The sequence below is a fragment of the Delphinapterus leucas genome, chromosome 2 (genome assembly GCF_059928025.1).
Source record: "Delphinapterus leucas isolate spDelLeu-1000000601 "Yukka" chromosome 2, BTC_Dleu_Yukka2, whole genome shotgun sequence".
Classification (NCBI taxonomy): domain Eukaryota; kingdom Metazoa; phylum Chordata; class Mammalia; order Artiodactyla; family Monodontidae; genus Delphinapterus; species Delphinapterus leucas.
Genome location: NC_143130.1, coordinates 178,552,685 through 178,568,880, shown reverse-complemented (window position 1 = coordinate 178,568,880; position 16,196 = coordinate 178,552,685). Strand labels below are relative to the sequence as shown.

Below are 16,196 nucleotides of genomic sequence, written 5' to 3'. Positions count from 1 at the left end.
ATCAGCTCGTGACTGGATCCCTTGGCGCCTGGGTTTCTTATCTACTGGCTGAAGATCAGCACACACAGCTTAGGGCTCTGTCGTGAGGCTTAAATAAAATGACAAATACGAGGGTGGGGCTAGGCTCCCTGCTGCCACCAACCCTCCTCCTTTCCCACCACTCTATCCCACACAACCAGAGCTTGGCTGGGGGTGAGCTCACCACCCACTGGAAGCACTGACCTCTGTCCACAGTGTGGACAAAGAATGCTGCCCGCCATACAGATGAGCAAAGGATGTTGCAGCTATCAGCCACTGCAGCCTCCCCCAACAGTGCAGCTGAAGGGGTTCAAGATGGAAAAGAACAGGATACTTACTGGCCCTAGACAGTTAAGGTGTATATCAAAGGAATGATTTCAATGAGCCCAGATTCTGGTATCTTCCCATACATAGAAAAGCACTAAAGTCATTAACTTGAGATGTTTGTTTTTTCTTTAATTAGCAGAAATCTTGATGTTCAACTACCTGGTTTGTGCAAAACTCCTATATATCCTGGCTCTTCCCTTATCTCTTTGGAGCAGTCCCTCAGAGTCATGTGAGAGACTGTCTGTCGGGCTTAAGTCCTCAGTAAGTCCGTGGAATAAAAATTCTCGACTTTTAGGTTGTGCTTTTTTTTTTTTTTTCAGTTGACAATAGTCATGACTGTGAAACGCTTCACATCCTCCTACAAACTCTCCAAGGAAATACGTTTGATAGTGGCTACTTTTCTAATTGGTAGCAATAGAAAACAGGAGAATAAAAAAAGTGCATGTTCCAGAAGAAACAAAGGCCAATTCTTTAGATACAGAAGTAGAAGCTTATAAAGCATTAGAAAAGCCCTTGAAAGAAAATGTTACAAACAACAGTTGAGATTAGAAAGGGACAATGGGGAGTTCCTGGTGCCCTAGAGGTTAGGATTCCACACTTTCACTGCTGTGGCCTGGGTTCAATCCCTGGTTGGGGAACTGAGATTCCACAAGCCAACCGGCACGGCAGACAAATAAATAAATAAATAAATAAAAATTTTAAAAAGGGACAATAATCAAAAATTCAAGTTGACCAACTTCTCCAAATATAAGACAACCAATATTTCTGAAAATAATTTTACCTGATCTAGATCCAGAGAAGAATAGACAATTTTCCCTTTGTCATCTCCAGAGAACAATTTCATTCCATTGGGGCTCCAAGCCAGAGCTGTTATGCTATTCTTGTGAATACCAGTGACGTCAAATCTCCGAAGCTATGAATAAACGATGAAAATACACACAAGAAAAAGACAAGGATAAACACTGTGAGATGTGAACAAGGTGGTACGCAATCCCTACTGTTTATGGAAAAGCTGGTGTTCCCAAGTTGTTTCCATGCAAAAACCTGCACAAGGGTCCACCTTTAAAACTGACAGAGAAGAGCCAGAGAACATTAAGCAAAATTACCCATATACGCTTTTTGCCAAGTGTCCTACCAGGAACAAAAATGTCATCTGATTATAAGGAGCACAGAGTGAGGCTTTTCTGAGCAAGTATTTTCTTGGCAGATGAGGACTCCTCATTTTAAAAGACATGAGGAATTTGCCAAGAAGTTAAGAAATGCTAAAATGATTAGTACTTACCTGTCTATTTCTTCCTGGCAACGAGGATACAAGTTGAAAGACTGCAACCCTCCCAGAGGCTGTGCCTGCAGCCACCAGGTCATCAAAGCAGCTCAGCAGTTTCACCACCGTGATGGATTCCGTTTTCCCCTGAAAGAGGAAACATTCAAAAACAAATGGGCCATAATTCAAAGAGTCATGTACCACAATGTTCACTGCAGCACTATTTACAATAGCCAGGACATGGAAGCAACCTAAATGTCCATCAATAGATGAATGGATAAAGAAGACGTGGCACGGGCTTCCCTGGTGGCGCAGTGGTTAAGAATCCGCCTGCCAGTGCAGGGGACACGGGTTCAAGCTCTGGTCCGGGAAGATCCCACATGCCGCAGAGCAACTAAGCCCATGCACCACAACTACTGAGCCTGTGCTCTAGAGCTTGCGAGCCACAACTACTGAGCCCATATGCCACAACTACTGAAGCCCATGCGCCTAGAGCCCATGTTCCACAACAAGAGAAGCCACCACAATGAGAAGCCCGCGCACCGCAATGAAGAGCAACCCTTGCTCGCCACAACTAGAGAAAGCCAGAGCACAGCAAAGACCCAATGCAGCCAAAAATAAACAAATTAAAAAAAAGATGCAAACAAGATGTGGCACGTATATACAATGGAATATTACTCAGCCATAAAAATAAACGAAATTGAGTTATCTGTAGTGAGGTAGATGAACCTTGAGTCTGTCATGCAGAGTGAAGTAAGTTAGAAAGAGAAAAACAAATACCGTATGCTAACACATATGTATGGAATCTAAAAAAAAAAAAAAAAAGGTTCTGAAGAACCTAGGGGGAGGACAGGAATAAAGACGCAGACGTAGAGAATGGACTTGAGGACACGGGGAGGAGGAAGGGTAAGCTGGGACGAAGTGAGAGAGTGGCATGGACATATATACACTACCAAATGTAAAATAGATAGCTAGTAGGAAGCAGCCGCATAGCACAGGCAGATCAGCTCGGTGCCTTGTGTTCCCCTAGAGGGGTGGGGAGGGAGGGCATATGGGGATATATGTGTACACATAGCTGATTCACTTTGTTATACAGCAGAAACTAACACAAAGTTGTAAAGCAATTATACTCCAATAAAGATGTTAAAAAAAAACAAACAAAAAAACAAAACAAATGGGCCTGTCACCAGGCCAGCTTTCAGACTATGAAACGTTACCTACCAATGGAATGGAAAACCTCATTGGACTGCAGCCTATATATATTCCTGATTGAAAATGTATACAATTCAGAAAGATAATTAATCTCTTTTTCTTTCTAGGTTTTTTATCTTTGAAATGACAATTGTTTTTGTGTTATTTTCTGGCTGTGCCACACAGCATGTGGGATCTTAGTTCCCCAACCAGGATTTGAACCTGTATCCCCTGCACTGGAAGTGCAGAGTCTTAACCACTGGACCACCAAAGAAGTCCCTGAAATGACAAAATTTTAAAACTGCATTTCTGAGAAAGGAAATACTGTTCAATCAAGTATGAATACACTGAGCTCTTATCAAGAGAGTACTAAGGAACTTGGATAGGAGAGGTAGTTCCCCTCAAAACTGGAGTCTGGAGTCAGAAGAGCTATCCCAGACGCAAGCTCTCCTTTCTTCTCTCTCAACGTGGACAAGTCATCCACCGACTGTAGTCCATGGTGTGTACCTGCCACACAGGCTTGCTTGAGGATCAGTGAGACAATACATTTGAGAGTGCTTTATAAACTGATTCCTGGCGTGTTTTGGTTCTCATATCAATAATCACATTAAATAACACTAACTCAAGCTTAACACACTGGTTTATTAAAAAGCACACGTCAAGCACTGAATACAGATATTCGGGCCTCCAGAGCATCTGAATGATCATTTTTCATTTTGAAACCACTCATTCAGAAAAATTACACAACCATTTCAACCTCACTAAGACATATGGCAAGATCTTCCATAAGCCATTTTGATCCCTGATGCAGTAATTTAGATGGTAATCAATCTCTGCATTCAGGGTACTGAGTCAGCTGCTGTGGTAATACACAGTAGGGCGCAGGCCCGCCCTCTCACAGCTGAGCTGTAGCAATGAGACGTGCACATGAAGAGCTGCCCCCCACGAGTGGGGGTGGCAGCGACTGAGCTCACTTTCACCTGCCACTTTACAGCTTGCAGCGTATGTTCATGGGCTATAAATACACTTGGTGCCACGTCGTGATACAGGGTAAGGGACCTGGATCTCAACCTACAGGAAGGAAAAGGGGGACCCTTGAAGATGCCTGCTTTTGCAGGTGTATCAGTCAGAGGTGTTTCTGGTAACCCCATTAGGAACAGGATGGAAGGAGGAAGGCGTGGGACCAGGCAGGCAGGAGGACCAGCTGGGAGCCTCCTGTGATAGTTCAGGTGGAGGTAGTATGCACCCAGTCAAGGGAAGTGGCAAATTGAACAGGTGCAAGGGCAGTAAACCCTGACGAGGAAAGAAGAGTATGAAGACCCGGTCAGAAGGAGGGCAGCAGTGATGAACAGAGCACATCGACTCTCTCTGTAAGGGACGCTCTGTCAGTCGCACGTGTCCTGTGCTGGGCACCCTGTTCAGCGCTTCACAGGCATTATCTCCTGGGGTCCTCAAACCACCAAGAGGGCAGGTGCTGGAGTTATCCTCATTTTACAAAGGTGAAGCGATTTGTCTCAGGTCACAAAGCTAGAGAGAATCAATAGTCAGGACTCACACCCAAGTGTGACCCTACAGAGGCCCTGCTCTGCCTCGCTGCCCTATGCCTTCTGAGCAGATCCATGGCCGTGGAGATGGAAGGTGTGGTCGGCTGTGGGAAAGAAGGAGAATGAAAGGAGTGCAGGAATGTGAGTGATGGTTCCATCTCTGCTTTGAGGGAAGAAAGTAACATAACATGCTTTAGATGTGTATCATCTGACATAGCAACAGAATGTTAAAAAGAGAATATTTTTCCTGGGAATTTGTAATTATAAAAACTGCTACTACAACAAGAATCAAAATCACTTATTGGAGATCTTGCCACATCGTAGCACAAAATCAAAACGGTTGTGTAATTTTCCTGAATGAATGGTTTCAAAATCATTGCTCAGATGGGCTGGAAGCCTGAATATCTATATGCAATGCTTGTACACGTGCTTTTTAATAAACCAATGTACTAAACTTGACTTAAGGTTATTTAATATGATTATTAAATAGATTTGGTTCTTGACTTAAGAACCAAAACATCCGAAGAATCAGATTATCAATATCTAACTATACTTCAGACAGAAACAAAATATGAAGTTTCAACTTCTCACGGTATACCACTCTAGCTATTCTGAAAAAGCATTCCTCTCCAGACACCTAGAAATGTTGAATAAGATACATAAAACATTCTTTTAAACGCATAGCTGATCTCTAGAAAAGTAAAGAAAATCTACAAGAGCCGAAAACAGAAAGAATGCTGTCAAACTAGAACAGAAGCCAGCCCTGAAGCTACAGGCTCCATAGGGCAATCTGGCCAACGCCTACACCCTTGATTTTCTGAGGTGAGGACGGTTAATGAGGACAAGGCTTCAGGCCAGGTGACGTGGGGAGCTGGAACTGACATCCCCTGCTAAAACCAGAATCCCTGAAGACCTAACTCTCAGTGAAAGTGTAAACTAGGGAAAAATCAATTTGCTGGGAAATGAAGCTGACAAGGACCTTTGTCTTATCTCAGGCATTGACTGGAGTGAATAAAAAAGATGCTGTAATCACAAAGCTGCCATATCCAGCACCAGAGTTTGAATTTATTCTCCCTTCCCACTGAAAAGAACCTTCATGCCAGGCACTTCACCTGACATGCTTCCGTGTTTGTAGCACTCCAAGGCGGCTGGCAGAGTGACCATCAACCCCATCTGTGGAACAGTCTCAACCCAGGCCCCTCAGCACTCCCACATATTAGGATCAGCCACATACCTCACAATTAGACATGACCACAGGGAAATAGGTCCCCTCAAGAAAAATCAACTAAAGAAAGCAACAACAGAATTGGACAACTCCTCATCCTGACTCAAGCATTTCATGTAGAGTGAGGAGACCCAGAACATAAAAGAAATATGCTTAAGGGGAGGGAAAGATTGGGAATTAACAGATACACACTACTATACATAAAATAAACAACAAAGACCTACTGTATAGCACAGGGAACTATATTCAATATTGTAATAACCCATGATGGAAAAGAATCTGAAAAAGAATATATAACTGAATCACTTTGCTATACACCTGAAACATTATAAATCAACTATGCTTCAGTAATAAAAAAGAAATATGCTTAAAAATGTTAAAGAAATGTAAAAAGAAATTGAAACATAAGACCAAACTATTATCAGAAATAACAGAAATGAAAAAGAACCGAAAGAATGTAAAATGTCAGGGGTAGACTAAGTAGCAGCCCAGTCACAGATGAAAGAAAATTACTGAACCAGATGACAGATCTGTGCGGCAAAGGAGAGAGAAAAAATGTGACAGATGGGCTTCCCTGGGGGCGCAGCGGCTGAGAATCTGTCTGCTAATGCAGGGGACACGGGTTCGAACCCCGGTCTGGGAAGATCCCACATGCCGCGGAGCAACTAGGCCCGTGAGCCACAGCTACTGAGCCTGTGCGTCTGGAGCCTGTGCTCTGCAACAAGAGAGGCCGCCACAGTGAGAGGCCCGTGCACCGCAATGAAAAGTGGCCCCTGCTTGCCACAACTAGAGAAAGCCCTCTCACAGAAACGAAGACCCAACATAGCAAAAATAAATTAATTAATTAATAAACTCCTACCCCCAACATATAAAAAAAAATAAAATAAAATAAAAATTAAAAAAAAATAAAAAATAGAGGTGGAGTCTCTTTCCAAAAAAAAAAAAATATGACAGATAAGAGTCATAGAGAATAGTATATGAAGGTCCAACCTACATCTAATTGGGATTCCAGAAGGAAAGAAAACAGAGGATAAGAGAAGGAAACATCTTCAGAGATAAGGGCTAAAAATTACCCAAAACTGATGAAAGACCTATATCCTCAGAAGCACAAGCCTTGAACAAGACTCATGAAAAGAAATACACACATACACACCTTGTAGTGAAACAGTAAAACCTCAAAGGCAATGAGAAGATACTAATATGTCAGAGAAAAAAGGGAAATAACTAAATATGAACAATTATTAACAAAAGACATCTCAACAATGGATGTTGAGATGTATCATCCTCAAAGTGCTAAGAGGAAAAAACTGTTAGCCCTGAATAGTATACCTCTAAACAATTCAAAGACAGAGAGACATTCAGACAAACAAAAAAATCAAGAGTACTTACCACCAAAAGACTTCAACACAAGAACTACTAAAGGATGTACTCCAGGGCTTCCCTGGTGGCGCAGTGGTTAAGAATCCGCCTGCCAATGCAGGGGACACAGGTTCAAGCCCTGGTCCGGGAAGATCCCACATGCGGTGGAGCAGCTAATCCCGTGCGCCACAACTACAGAAAGCCCACACGCAGCAACGCAGACTCAATGCAGCCAAAAATTTAAAAAAAAAAGGATGTACTCCAGCAAGGAGAATGGCTGCAAAGGGAAGAACTGAGATGTAACAAGGGATGGTGAGTAAAGACGTTGGCAAAACTGTGAAGGAATCTAAACAGTGACTATAAAATATAATAATAATAATGTCCAACTTGAGCAGTTAAATATAGAATGAAAACACTAGATAGTTATGTGTATAATAAGAAAGGCCAGACAGAAACATCATAAGAAAGCTACAGACCAATATTCCTCCATGAATACAGATACAAAAAATCTGAACAAAATATTACTAAAAGGAATACAGCAAGATTTAAAAAAAAAAAAAAGGATAATATGGAATTCCCTGGTGGTCCACTGTTTAGGACTTGGTGCTTTCACTGCCAGGGCCTGGGTTCAATCCCTGTTCAGGGAACTAAGGTCCCACAAGCTGTGCCACGAGGCCAAAAAAAAAAAGGATAATATATCATGACAAAATGGGGTTTAAAAGATTAATGCACGGTTGGAATAATAACCAAAACTCAATTCATGTAACATAACACATAAATAAAGAAGGAAATCATATCATCACAACAGATTCAAGTGAATATCTGACAAACTTCAATACACATTCATGATAAAAACTCTCAGAAAACTAGGATAGAAATAAACAGAAATAAAAAGCGTCCGTGAGGAATCTATAGCTAATGTAATGGTGAAGACCAAGGCTAAGGCAAAGATATCTATTCTCACTGCAGACACCATACTGGGGTCTTGGCCAGCACCGTAAGTCAAGTAAAAAATTAAAGGCATACAGACTGGAAAAGATGAGGTAAAACTCTTTCTTCAGAGGAAAGCAGGATCATCTACGTAGAAAACCCAGGCTTCCCTGGTAGCCCAGGGGTTAAGGATCCGCCTGCCAATGCAGGGGACATGGGTTCATGCCCTGGTCCGGGAAGATCCCACATGCCATGGAGCAACTAAGCCCGTGCGCCACAACTACTGAGTCTGTGCTCTAGAGCCCGCGTGCCACAATTACTGAGCCCACGTGCCACAACTACTGAAGCCTATGCACCTAGAGCCCATGCTCCACAACAAGAGAAGCCACGGCGATGAGAAGCCCACGCACCACAACGAAGAGTAGCCCCCGCTCACTGCAACTAGAGAAAGCCCGCGCACAGCAACGAAGACCCAACACAACCATAAATAAATAAATAAGTAAAATTATATATATATTAAAGAAAAAAGAATGTAGAAACCTTACTATCATATAGGTCCCTTACTCTCCCCTCTTACGTTACAGTTATCTTATATATTACTACATGTATACACACTGAAAACTCGATCAGTGTTATAATTTTTGCTGTCAAGTATATTTTAAAGAACTCAAGAGGAGAGAAACAGTCTACTGTATTTACTATTATTCTTCCTTCATTACTGATGTTCCAAGTTTCCTTCTGGTATCATTTCTCGTTTGCCTAAAGAATCTCCTGAAACAATTATTTAGAGCAGGTCTGCTGGCAATGAATCCCCCTAGTTTTCCTTCGTCTGAGAATATTTTTATTTCACCTTCTTTCCTAATAGATATTTTTCTTGGGTAAAAATTCTGAGCTGACCATTATTTTCTTTCAACACTTTATAAATGTTGTACCACTGTCTTCTAGCCTCCATAGTTCCTGATGAGAAATTTTCGGGAATTCAAAGCATTGTCCCTTACAGGTAACGTGTCATTCTCTGGCTACTTTTAAGGTTTCTCTTTGTCTTTAGTTTTTAGAAGTCTGATTAGGGTATGTCTGGGCATGGGTTTCTTTGGTCTATCCTGTTAGGGGTTCACTGCTGGATTCATAAGTCTTTTTTGTTAAGTGTTGAAGTATTTGAGAGAGCTGATATATTAATCCATAACCATAGTTTTAAAGATTAACTATGTAATGGTTTTAAATGTGTGGGGAATTTGAGCAGTCAAATCCATGAGCTATTAAATAAAGAAAAGAAATAGCAATAGTTTTCATTTTCGTACAAAAAATACAAATGTAAACTCTAGAGCCAAGCTGCCCAAGTTCAGACAATGGTGCCACCACTTCCTAACCACCTCACAAGTCACTCAACCTCTCTGTACCTCAGTTGTCTCCCTGGTAAAATGGGGATGAGAAAACATCATCTACCTCACAGAGTCTCGTGAGGATGAAATGCGTTAATATATGTAAAGGTTTACAATAATGCCTGGCACATAGTAAGTGCTATATACATGCTAACCATTTGTGTTATTTTAAATTGAGTATAGAGGCTTAACAAAAACTAACTTTTTAAGTTAAGCTTTAAGTTGAATATTGATTAAAATATAGATATTTGTAAATACTTCTCTTAAACACAAAAGCCTTGTCTTAGGCTGTAAAAGTCTACTAACCACAGGCAGAGTAGAACCCCATAAGGCTGTGAGGCAGGAGCCACAACTCAGTCACCCTTGAGTCTCTCACAAAACCTGAGCACTCATAAATCACAGATATCAACTCAGCGGGTGAATTCAGTCCACCTCCCCAATAACTACAATACACAGAGATGCCTGAGCCAACCAACACAGAACAGAGGTCGGTCAGGACCCCAGTGGCAGTGTTCTACAGAAGTGACCTCAGTTAAGACGTACGTGTTCTGGCAGCTAGCCAACATTGATCCTGATCCTTTTTTCACAATAATTTCACCAGAATAGCTAGTGATTATTTGAGTAAGTCAGGTAAGGTATTTTGAGAAACAAAACACTTAGAAAACACTTAGAGGGACTTCCCTGGTGGTCCAGTGGCTAAGAGTCCACGCTCCCACTGTAGGGGGACCAGGTTCGATCCCTGGTCGATGAACTAAGATCCTGTATATCGCATGGTGCAGCCAAAAAAAAAAAAAAACCAAAAGAAAACACTTAGAAAAACATGCCTACTTTCAAAGTTTTCTATTAAGTGTTAAACACTATAATGTTCTCTTTTAAAGTAACTCTGGATTTTTGGAGGCAGGAAAAAAAGTTAAAACATCAACATTTTTAGCTGTACTCCACCTCAATTAAAAATGGTCGGGGCTTCCGTGGTGGCGCAGTGGTTGAGAGTCCACCTGCCGATGCAGGGGGCACGAGGTCGTGACCCAGTCCGGGAAGTCCCACATGCCGCAGAGCGGCTGGGCCCGTGAGCCATGGCCACTGAGCCTGCGCTCCACAAAGGGAGAGGCCACAGCAGTGAGAGGCCCGCGTACGGCAAAAAAAAAGGTCATAAAGTATTGTTTGGGAAGGGCACTCAGGCCATATTCTAGCAAATCAGAAGTAAATTACCCCATCCTGGAACTCACAAGCATGTTAAACATTAGCCTGGGCTCACACATGCTCAGGTGAGGACAAGCAAGACTCACCTCAAAGTTGTACTTCTTCATCTGGTTCAAGTGCCGGCAGTACAGGTAGAGCATGCCAATGCTACTGCCCACGGCAATGTAGTCCCCGTTGGCGTCCAGGGCCGTGAGGTAGACCACTATGGAGCGGAACCCCTTCTGGATCTTTGTGGGAATGGCATTGAGGAGATAGTACAAAGGGCAGAACTCTCTGAATGTAACAGACTCTGATACGGATGCCATGGCCAACGTTTCCACAGATGATCTTCAAGCAGGACAGGAATTTTAACTGGCATCTAGGGAAACCTGGGGGCTGAAGAACAAGGCATTATAATGCTTTCAACATCTAGTCATGCAAAGAGAAGTCAGGTATAATAGTGGGAATGAGGAACTTTCAGGTGGGTATGAATTATAGTCAGAGCTGAATTAAACAGAGAAAGTAACCAAGTGCCATTAAGATCACTTTTGAGCATTTTAATTCAAAACTCACTTCAATATGTGCTGGCCCCTGTAATTTATATTGTGATAAATGCTATGGAGGGGAAGGGGTGGAAAAAATATTAAAAACAGTTCTTAATCTCAAGTAGCTTATGATCTAGTTAGGGAGGCAAAAGAAACTGTGAAGAGACATAAAACCAGATGTGATTAGGTGCTAATCTGTGGGTCTCAATGAGAAGAGGGAGAGAGCAGTGTGGACTAGAGAGTGGAGAAAGCTTCACCGGAAACATCCAAAATTCTGAAGCCCACCAGGAAGGACAGAATGTGGAGAAGAGGAATTCCCTGGCAATCCGCACTTCCACTGCACGGTGCACGGATTTGATCCCTGGTCAGGGAACTACGATCCCGCAAGCTGCATGGCCAAAAAAAAAAGTGTGTGGAAAAAAAACAGTAAAGACACTGTACTAGAAGAACAGTGGACCAATCCAGACGTAGGAATAAGCTCACTGTGTCGAGGTGGTGGAGAAACGTGTCCCCCGGCTGGATAGCTACAGCTTCCACAGCACTCAGAACATCAGCTACACAACACCTTCTATCTGTTCTGCACTGACACCCACACCTCTTGAAAATTTGGATTCAAAGCTTCCCTCAATAAAGGGAAGTGTGTTATATATCATCACACAGCGTGTTATACTTTATGAAGTGTTCATTCACCCATTTAATCCTTACCCTACAAACTTTTACATGGTTTTGGAAGTCCCAGCCACGGCAATCAGAGAAGAAAAAGAAATAAAAGGAATATGAATTGGAAAAGAAGTAAAACTGTCACTGTCTGCAGATGACATGAGACTATACATAGAAAATCCTAAAGATGACACCAGAAAACTACTAGAACTAATCAATGAATTTGGTAAGGTTGCAGGATACAAAATTAATGCTCAGAAATCTCTTTCATTCCTATGCACTAACAATGAAAGATCAGAAAGAGAAATTGAGGGAAGAATCCCATTTACCATCACAACAAAAAGAATAATATACCTGGGAATAAACCTACCTAAGGAGACAAAAGACCTGTACTCAGAAAACTATAAAACATTGATGAAAGAAATCAAAGATGACGTAAACAGATGGAGAAATACACCATGTTCTTGGATTGGAAGAATCAATATTGTGATAACGACTATACTACCCAAAGCAATCTACAGATTCAGTGCAATCCCTATCAAATTACCAATGGCATTCTTCACAGAATTAGAACAAAAAATTTTACCATTTGTATGGAAACAAAAAAGACCCCGAAGAGCAAAGCAATCTTGAGAAAGAAACGCAGAGCTGGAGGAATCAGGCTCTCCAACTTCAAACTATACTACAAAGCTACAGTAATCAGGACAAGTATGGTACTGGCACAAAAACAGAAATATTGATCAATGGTACAGGATAGAAAGCCCAGAGATAAACCCACGAACATATGGTCACCTAATTTAGGACAAAGGAGGCAAGAACATACAGTGGAGAAAAGACAGCCTCTTCAATAAGTGGTGCTGGGAAAACTGCACAGCTACATGTAAAAGAATGAAATTAGAACACTACCTAACACCACACACAAAAATAAACTCCAAATGGATTAAAGACCTAAATGTAAGACCAGACACTATAAAACTCTTAGAGGAAAACATAGGAAAAACACACTTTGACATAAACCACAGCAAGATCTTTTTTGACCCACCTCCTAGAGTAAAGGAAATAAAAACAAAAATAAACAAATGAAATGGGACTTAATTAAATTTAAAAGCTTTTGCCCAGCAAAGGAAACCATAAACAAGACGAAAAGAAAACCCTCAGAATGGGAGAAAATATTTGCAAACAAAGGAACAAAGGATTAATCTCCAAAATAGACAAACAGCTCATGGAGCTCAATATCAAAAAATCAACCAACCCAATTGAAAAATGGGCAGAACTAAACAGACATCTCTCCAAGGAGGACATACAGATGGCCAAGGGGCACATGAAAGGATGCCCAACATCACTAATTATTAGTGAAATGCAAATCAAAACTACAATGAGGGGACTTCCCTGGTGGCACAGTGGCTAAGAATCCACCTGCCAATGCAGGGGACACAGGCTCGATCCCTGTCCTGGAAGATCCCACATGCCACGGAGCAACTAAGCCCATGTGCTTAGTTGAGCACTGCACTCTAGAGCCCACGCACCACAACTACTGAAGCCTGCACGCCCTAGAGCCCACGCACTGCAACTACTGCGCCGGTGTGCCTTGAGCCCATGCTCCACAGCAAGAGAAACCACTGCGATGAGAAGCCTGCGCACCACAACAAAGAGTAGCCCCCACTCAGCAACTAGAGAAAGCCCATTTGCAGCAACGAAGACCCAACTCAGCCAAAAATCCCAAACAAACAAAAAACAACTACAATGAGGTATCACCTCACACCGGTCAGAATGGCCGTCATCAAAAAACCTACAGGGCTTCCCTAGTGGCACAGTGGTTAAGAGTCCGCCTGCCAATGCAGGGGACACGGGTTCGATCCTTGGTCCAGGAAGATCTCACATGCTGCAGAGCAACTAAGCCCATGCGCCACAACTACTGAGCCTGCGCTCTAGAGCCTGCAAGCCACAACTACTGAAGCCCGCGCACCTAGAGCCCGTGCTCCACGAGAGAAGCCACCACAACGAGAAGCCCGTGCACCGCAACAAAGAGCAGCCCCGCTCGCCGCAATGAGAGAAAGCCCGTGGGCAGCAGCAAAGACCCAACTCAGCCAAAAATAAATAAATAAAGTAAATAAATTTATTTTTTAAAAGTCTACAAACAATAAATGCTGGAGAGGGTGTGGAGCAAAGGGAACCCTCTTGCACTGTTGGCGGGAATGTAAATTGATACAGCCACTGTGGAGAACAGTATGGAGATTCCCTAAAAAACTAGAAATAGAACTGCCATATGACCCAGCAATCCCACTACTGGGCATATACCCTGAGGAAACCATAACTCAAAAGGACACACGTACCCCAACTGGTTCATTGCAGCACTGTTTACAATAGCCAGGATATGGAAACAACCTAAATGTCCAAAGACAGATGAATGAATAAAGAAGATGTGGTACATACATACAATGGAATATCACTCAGCCATAAAAAGGAATGAAGTTGGGTCATTTGTAGAGATGTGGACGGACCTAGAGTCTGTTATACAGAGTGAAGTAAGCCAGAAAGAGAAAAACAAATATTGTTTATTAACACATATATGTGGACTCTAGAAAAATGGTACAGATGAACCTATTTGCAGGGCAGGAACAGAGACGCAGAGAATGGACATGTGGACACAGGAGGGGAAGGGGTGGGTGGGATGAACTGGGAGGTTAGAATCGACATAAATACACTAACAAGCATAAAACAGACAGCTAGTGGGAACTTGCCATAAAGCACAGGAAGCTCAGCTCGGTGCTCTGTGATGACCTAGATGGGTGGGAGGGAGGTCCAAGAGGGAGGGGATACGTGTATACATATAGCTGATTCACTTCATCGTACAGCAAAAACTAACACAACGTTGTAAAGCAATTATATTCTAATAAAAAAAAAACAACTTTTACATAAGCTACTGAGGGCCAGAGGGTCACAAGACTTGCTCAAGACCACACGGGCAAGACCTGAATCTAGGCCGTTGCCCTTCAAGTCCTCAGCCCTTTCCAAAGGACTCTCTATCACATCCCCACCCCCTGCTTCTCTTTCTCCACACATCCTCTTCCTCTCCTGTTGATGGCCATCTCTGCCTGGTCCCCTCCACCACTGGTCTGTAAGCCCAAGAGCAGAGGCCACATCCACCTCATTTACCCCTCTAGCCCCTGGAACCTAGAAAAGGGTCAGGCACATTGGAGGCACTAAGTATTAATTAATTAATTTTTTATAAATTTATTTATTTTATTTATTTATGTATTTTCGGCTGCATTGGGGCTTCGTTGCTGTGCGCGGTCTTTCTCAAACTGCGGCAAGCAGGGGCTACTCTTCATTGCAGTGTGCGGGCTTCTCACTGCGGTGGCTTCTTTTGTTGTGGAGCACGGGCTCTAGGTGTGCGGGCTTCAGTAGTTGCAATGTGCGGGCTCAGTAGTTGTGGCTCGCAGGTTCTAGAGCACAGGCTCAGCAGCTGTGGCGCATGGGATGGGCCTAGTTGCTCCACAGCATGTGGAATCCTACCGGACCAGGGCTCGAACCCGTGTCCCCTACATTGGCAGGCGGACTCTCAACCACTGCGCCACCAGGGAAGTCCCACACTAAGTATTCATTGAATAAATGAATGAGTTATAAAAAAGGAAAATCTGCAAGGAAGGAGTGAGTTCAAGAATGGAAAAGAAACGAAATTTCATCTTTTCTCCAATATGGCCCCAGTTCAACGCTGGAATAAACATCCTCTAGGTCATTTTCAGACTCCTATTTCATTTGACAGTCATGATAGATGAAACACACAGTGAAGCAGGCAGGGTAACTCACAAACACCTTTCCTAGAGGTAAGTAAACAGTAGTAAGTCCCTCTGCGATGGTTAAGAACATTAATATACCCTCTTTTAGCAGAAGTTGAAGCTCTGGGAGGTTCAGAAATTTGCCCAGGGTCATATAATTTTAAGTGAAATTTTGACAGTGAATGTTGATCCTGTCCATACAGCAGCATACTTCATAAATTTACAACTTTGTAAGGTCAAGACTGCCTTGGCTAAAAGATATCCATGCTCCCCAATCTTTGGTTTGTACAAGTACTCCAGAGAGGTGGGCAAAACCCACATGACCCCGAAATCAAATGAAAATGAAACGGCTATCAGGCAAACACAAGCGAGGACAGCCACAATCAGACACCTTGGGAAAGCACGTAGATCATTTTAAGGAGGACACTAAAGCCAAAATAACAATGAAAGTAGCAACAGTGGTAACAGTAAACACTATTACCTAACGGAAACTGTTTTAGCACACGAACTCATTAAATCCTCACAAAAAACCTCAGGAGGTTGGCACCACTGTTATCTCCACTTTACAGGCGAGAAATGTTCTCATTTCAACAGCTCCTCTCCACCTTCAAGCAGAAGGGCATCACAGGAGCAGGAAAAGATGTATTTCCTTGATGGGTGTGTGCACACAAACACTGATGTGCCATAATTTACGTGATGTTTTTAAAATAAAATTTTATTTTTATAAAAGTTATAAATGTTCACTATCAAAAACGTAGCAATATAGAAAAGTACAAAGAATGAAATAAATGCCACT

General features: G+C 42.5%; 1 protein-coding gene across 7 annotated transcripts in view; it reads right to left on the bottom strand.

The window, feature by feature from the left end:
• The window catches only part of TECPR2 (tectonin beta-propeller repeat containing 2), a 95,494-nt gene that overhangs the window by 69,982 nt on the left and 9,316 nt on the right, over positions 1-16,196 (bottom strand). For all 7 annotated transcript variants that reach the window (XR_016392275.1, XR_016392276.1, XM_089908213.1 and 4 more), the window contains exons 2-4: positions 10,524-10,812; positions 1,628-1,756; positions 1,127-1,258 (exon numbers count right to left, since the gene is read on the bottom strand). Coding sequence is in view for 5 of the 7 variants with exons in the window: in XM_089908213.1 (XP_089764339.1) it covers positions 1,127-1,258; positions 1,628-1,756; positions 10,524-10,742 (480 nt within the window). In the remaining 2 variants the exon portion in view is untranslated. The remainder of the gene's footprint in view (positions 1-1,126; positions 1,259-1,627; positions 1,757-10,523; positions 10,813-16,196) is intronic.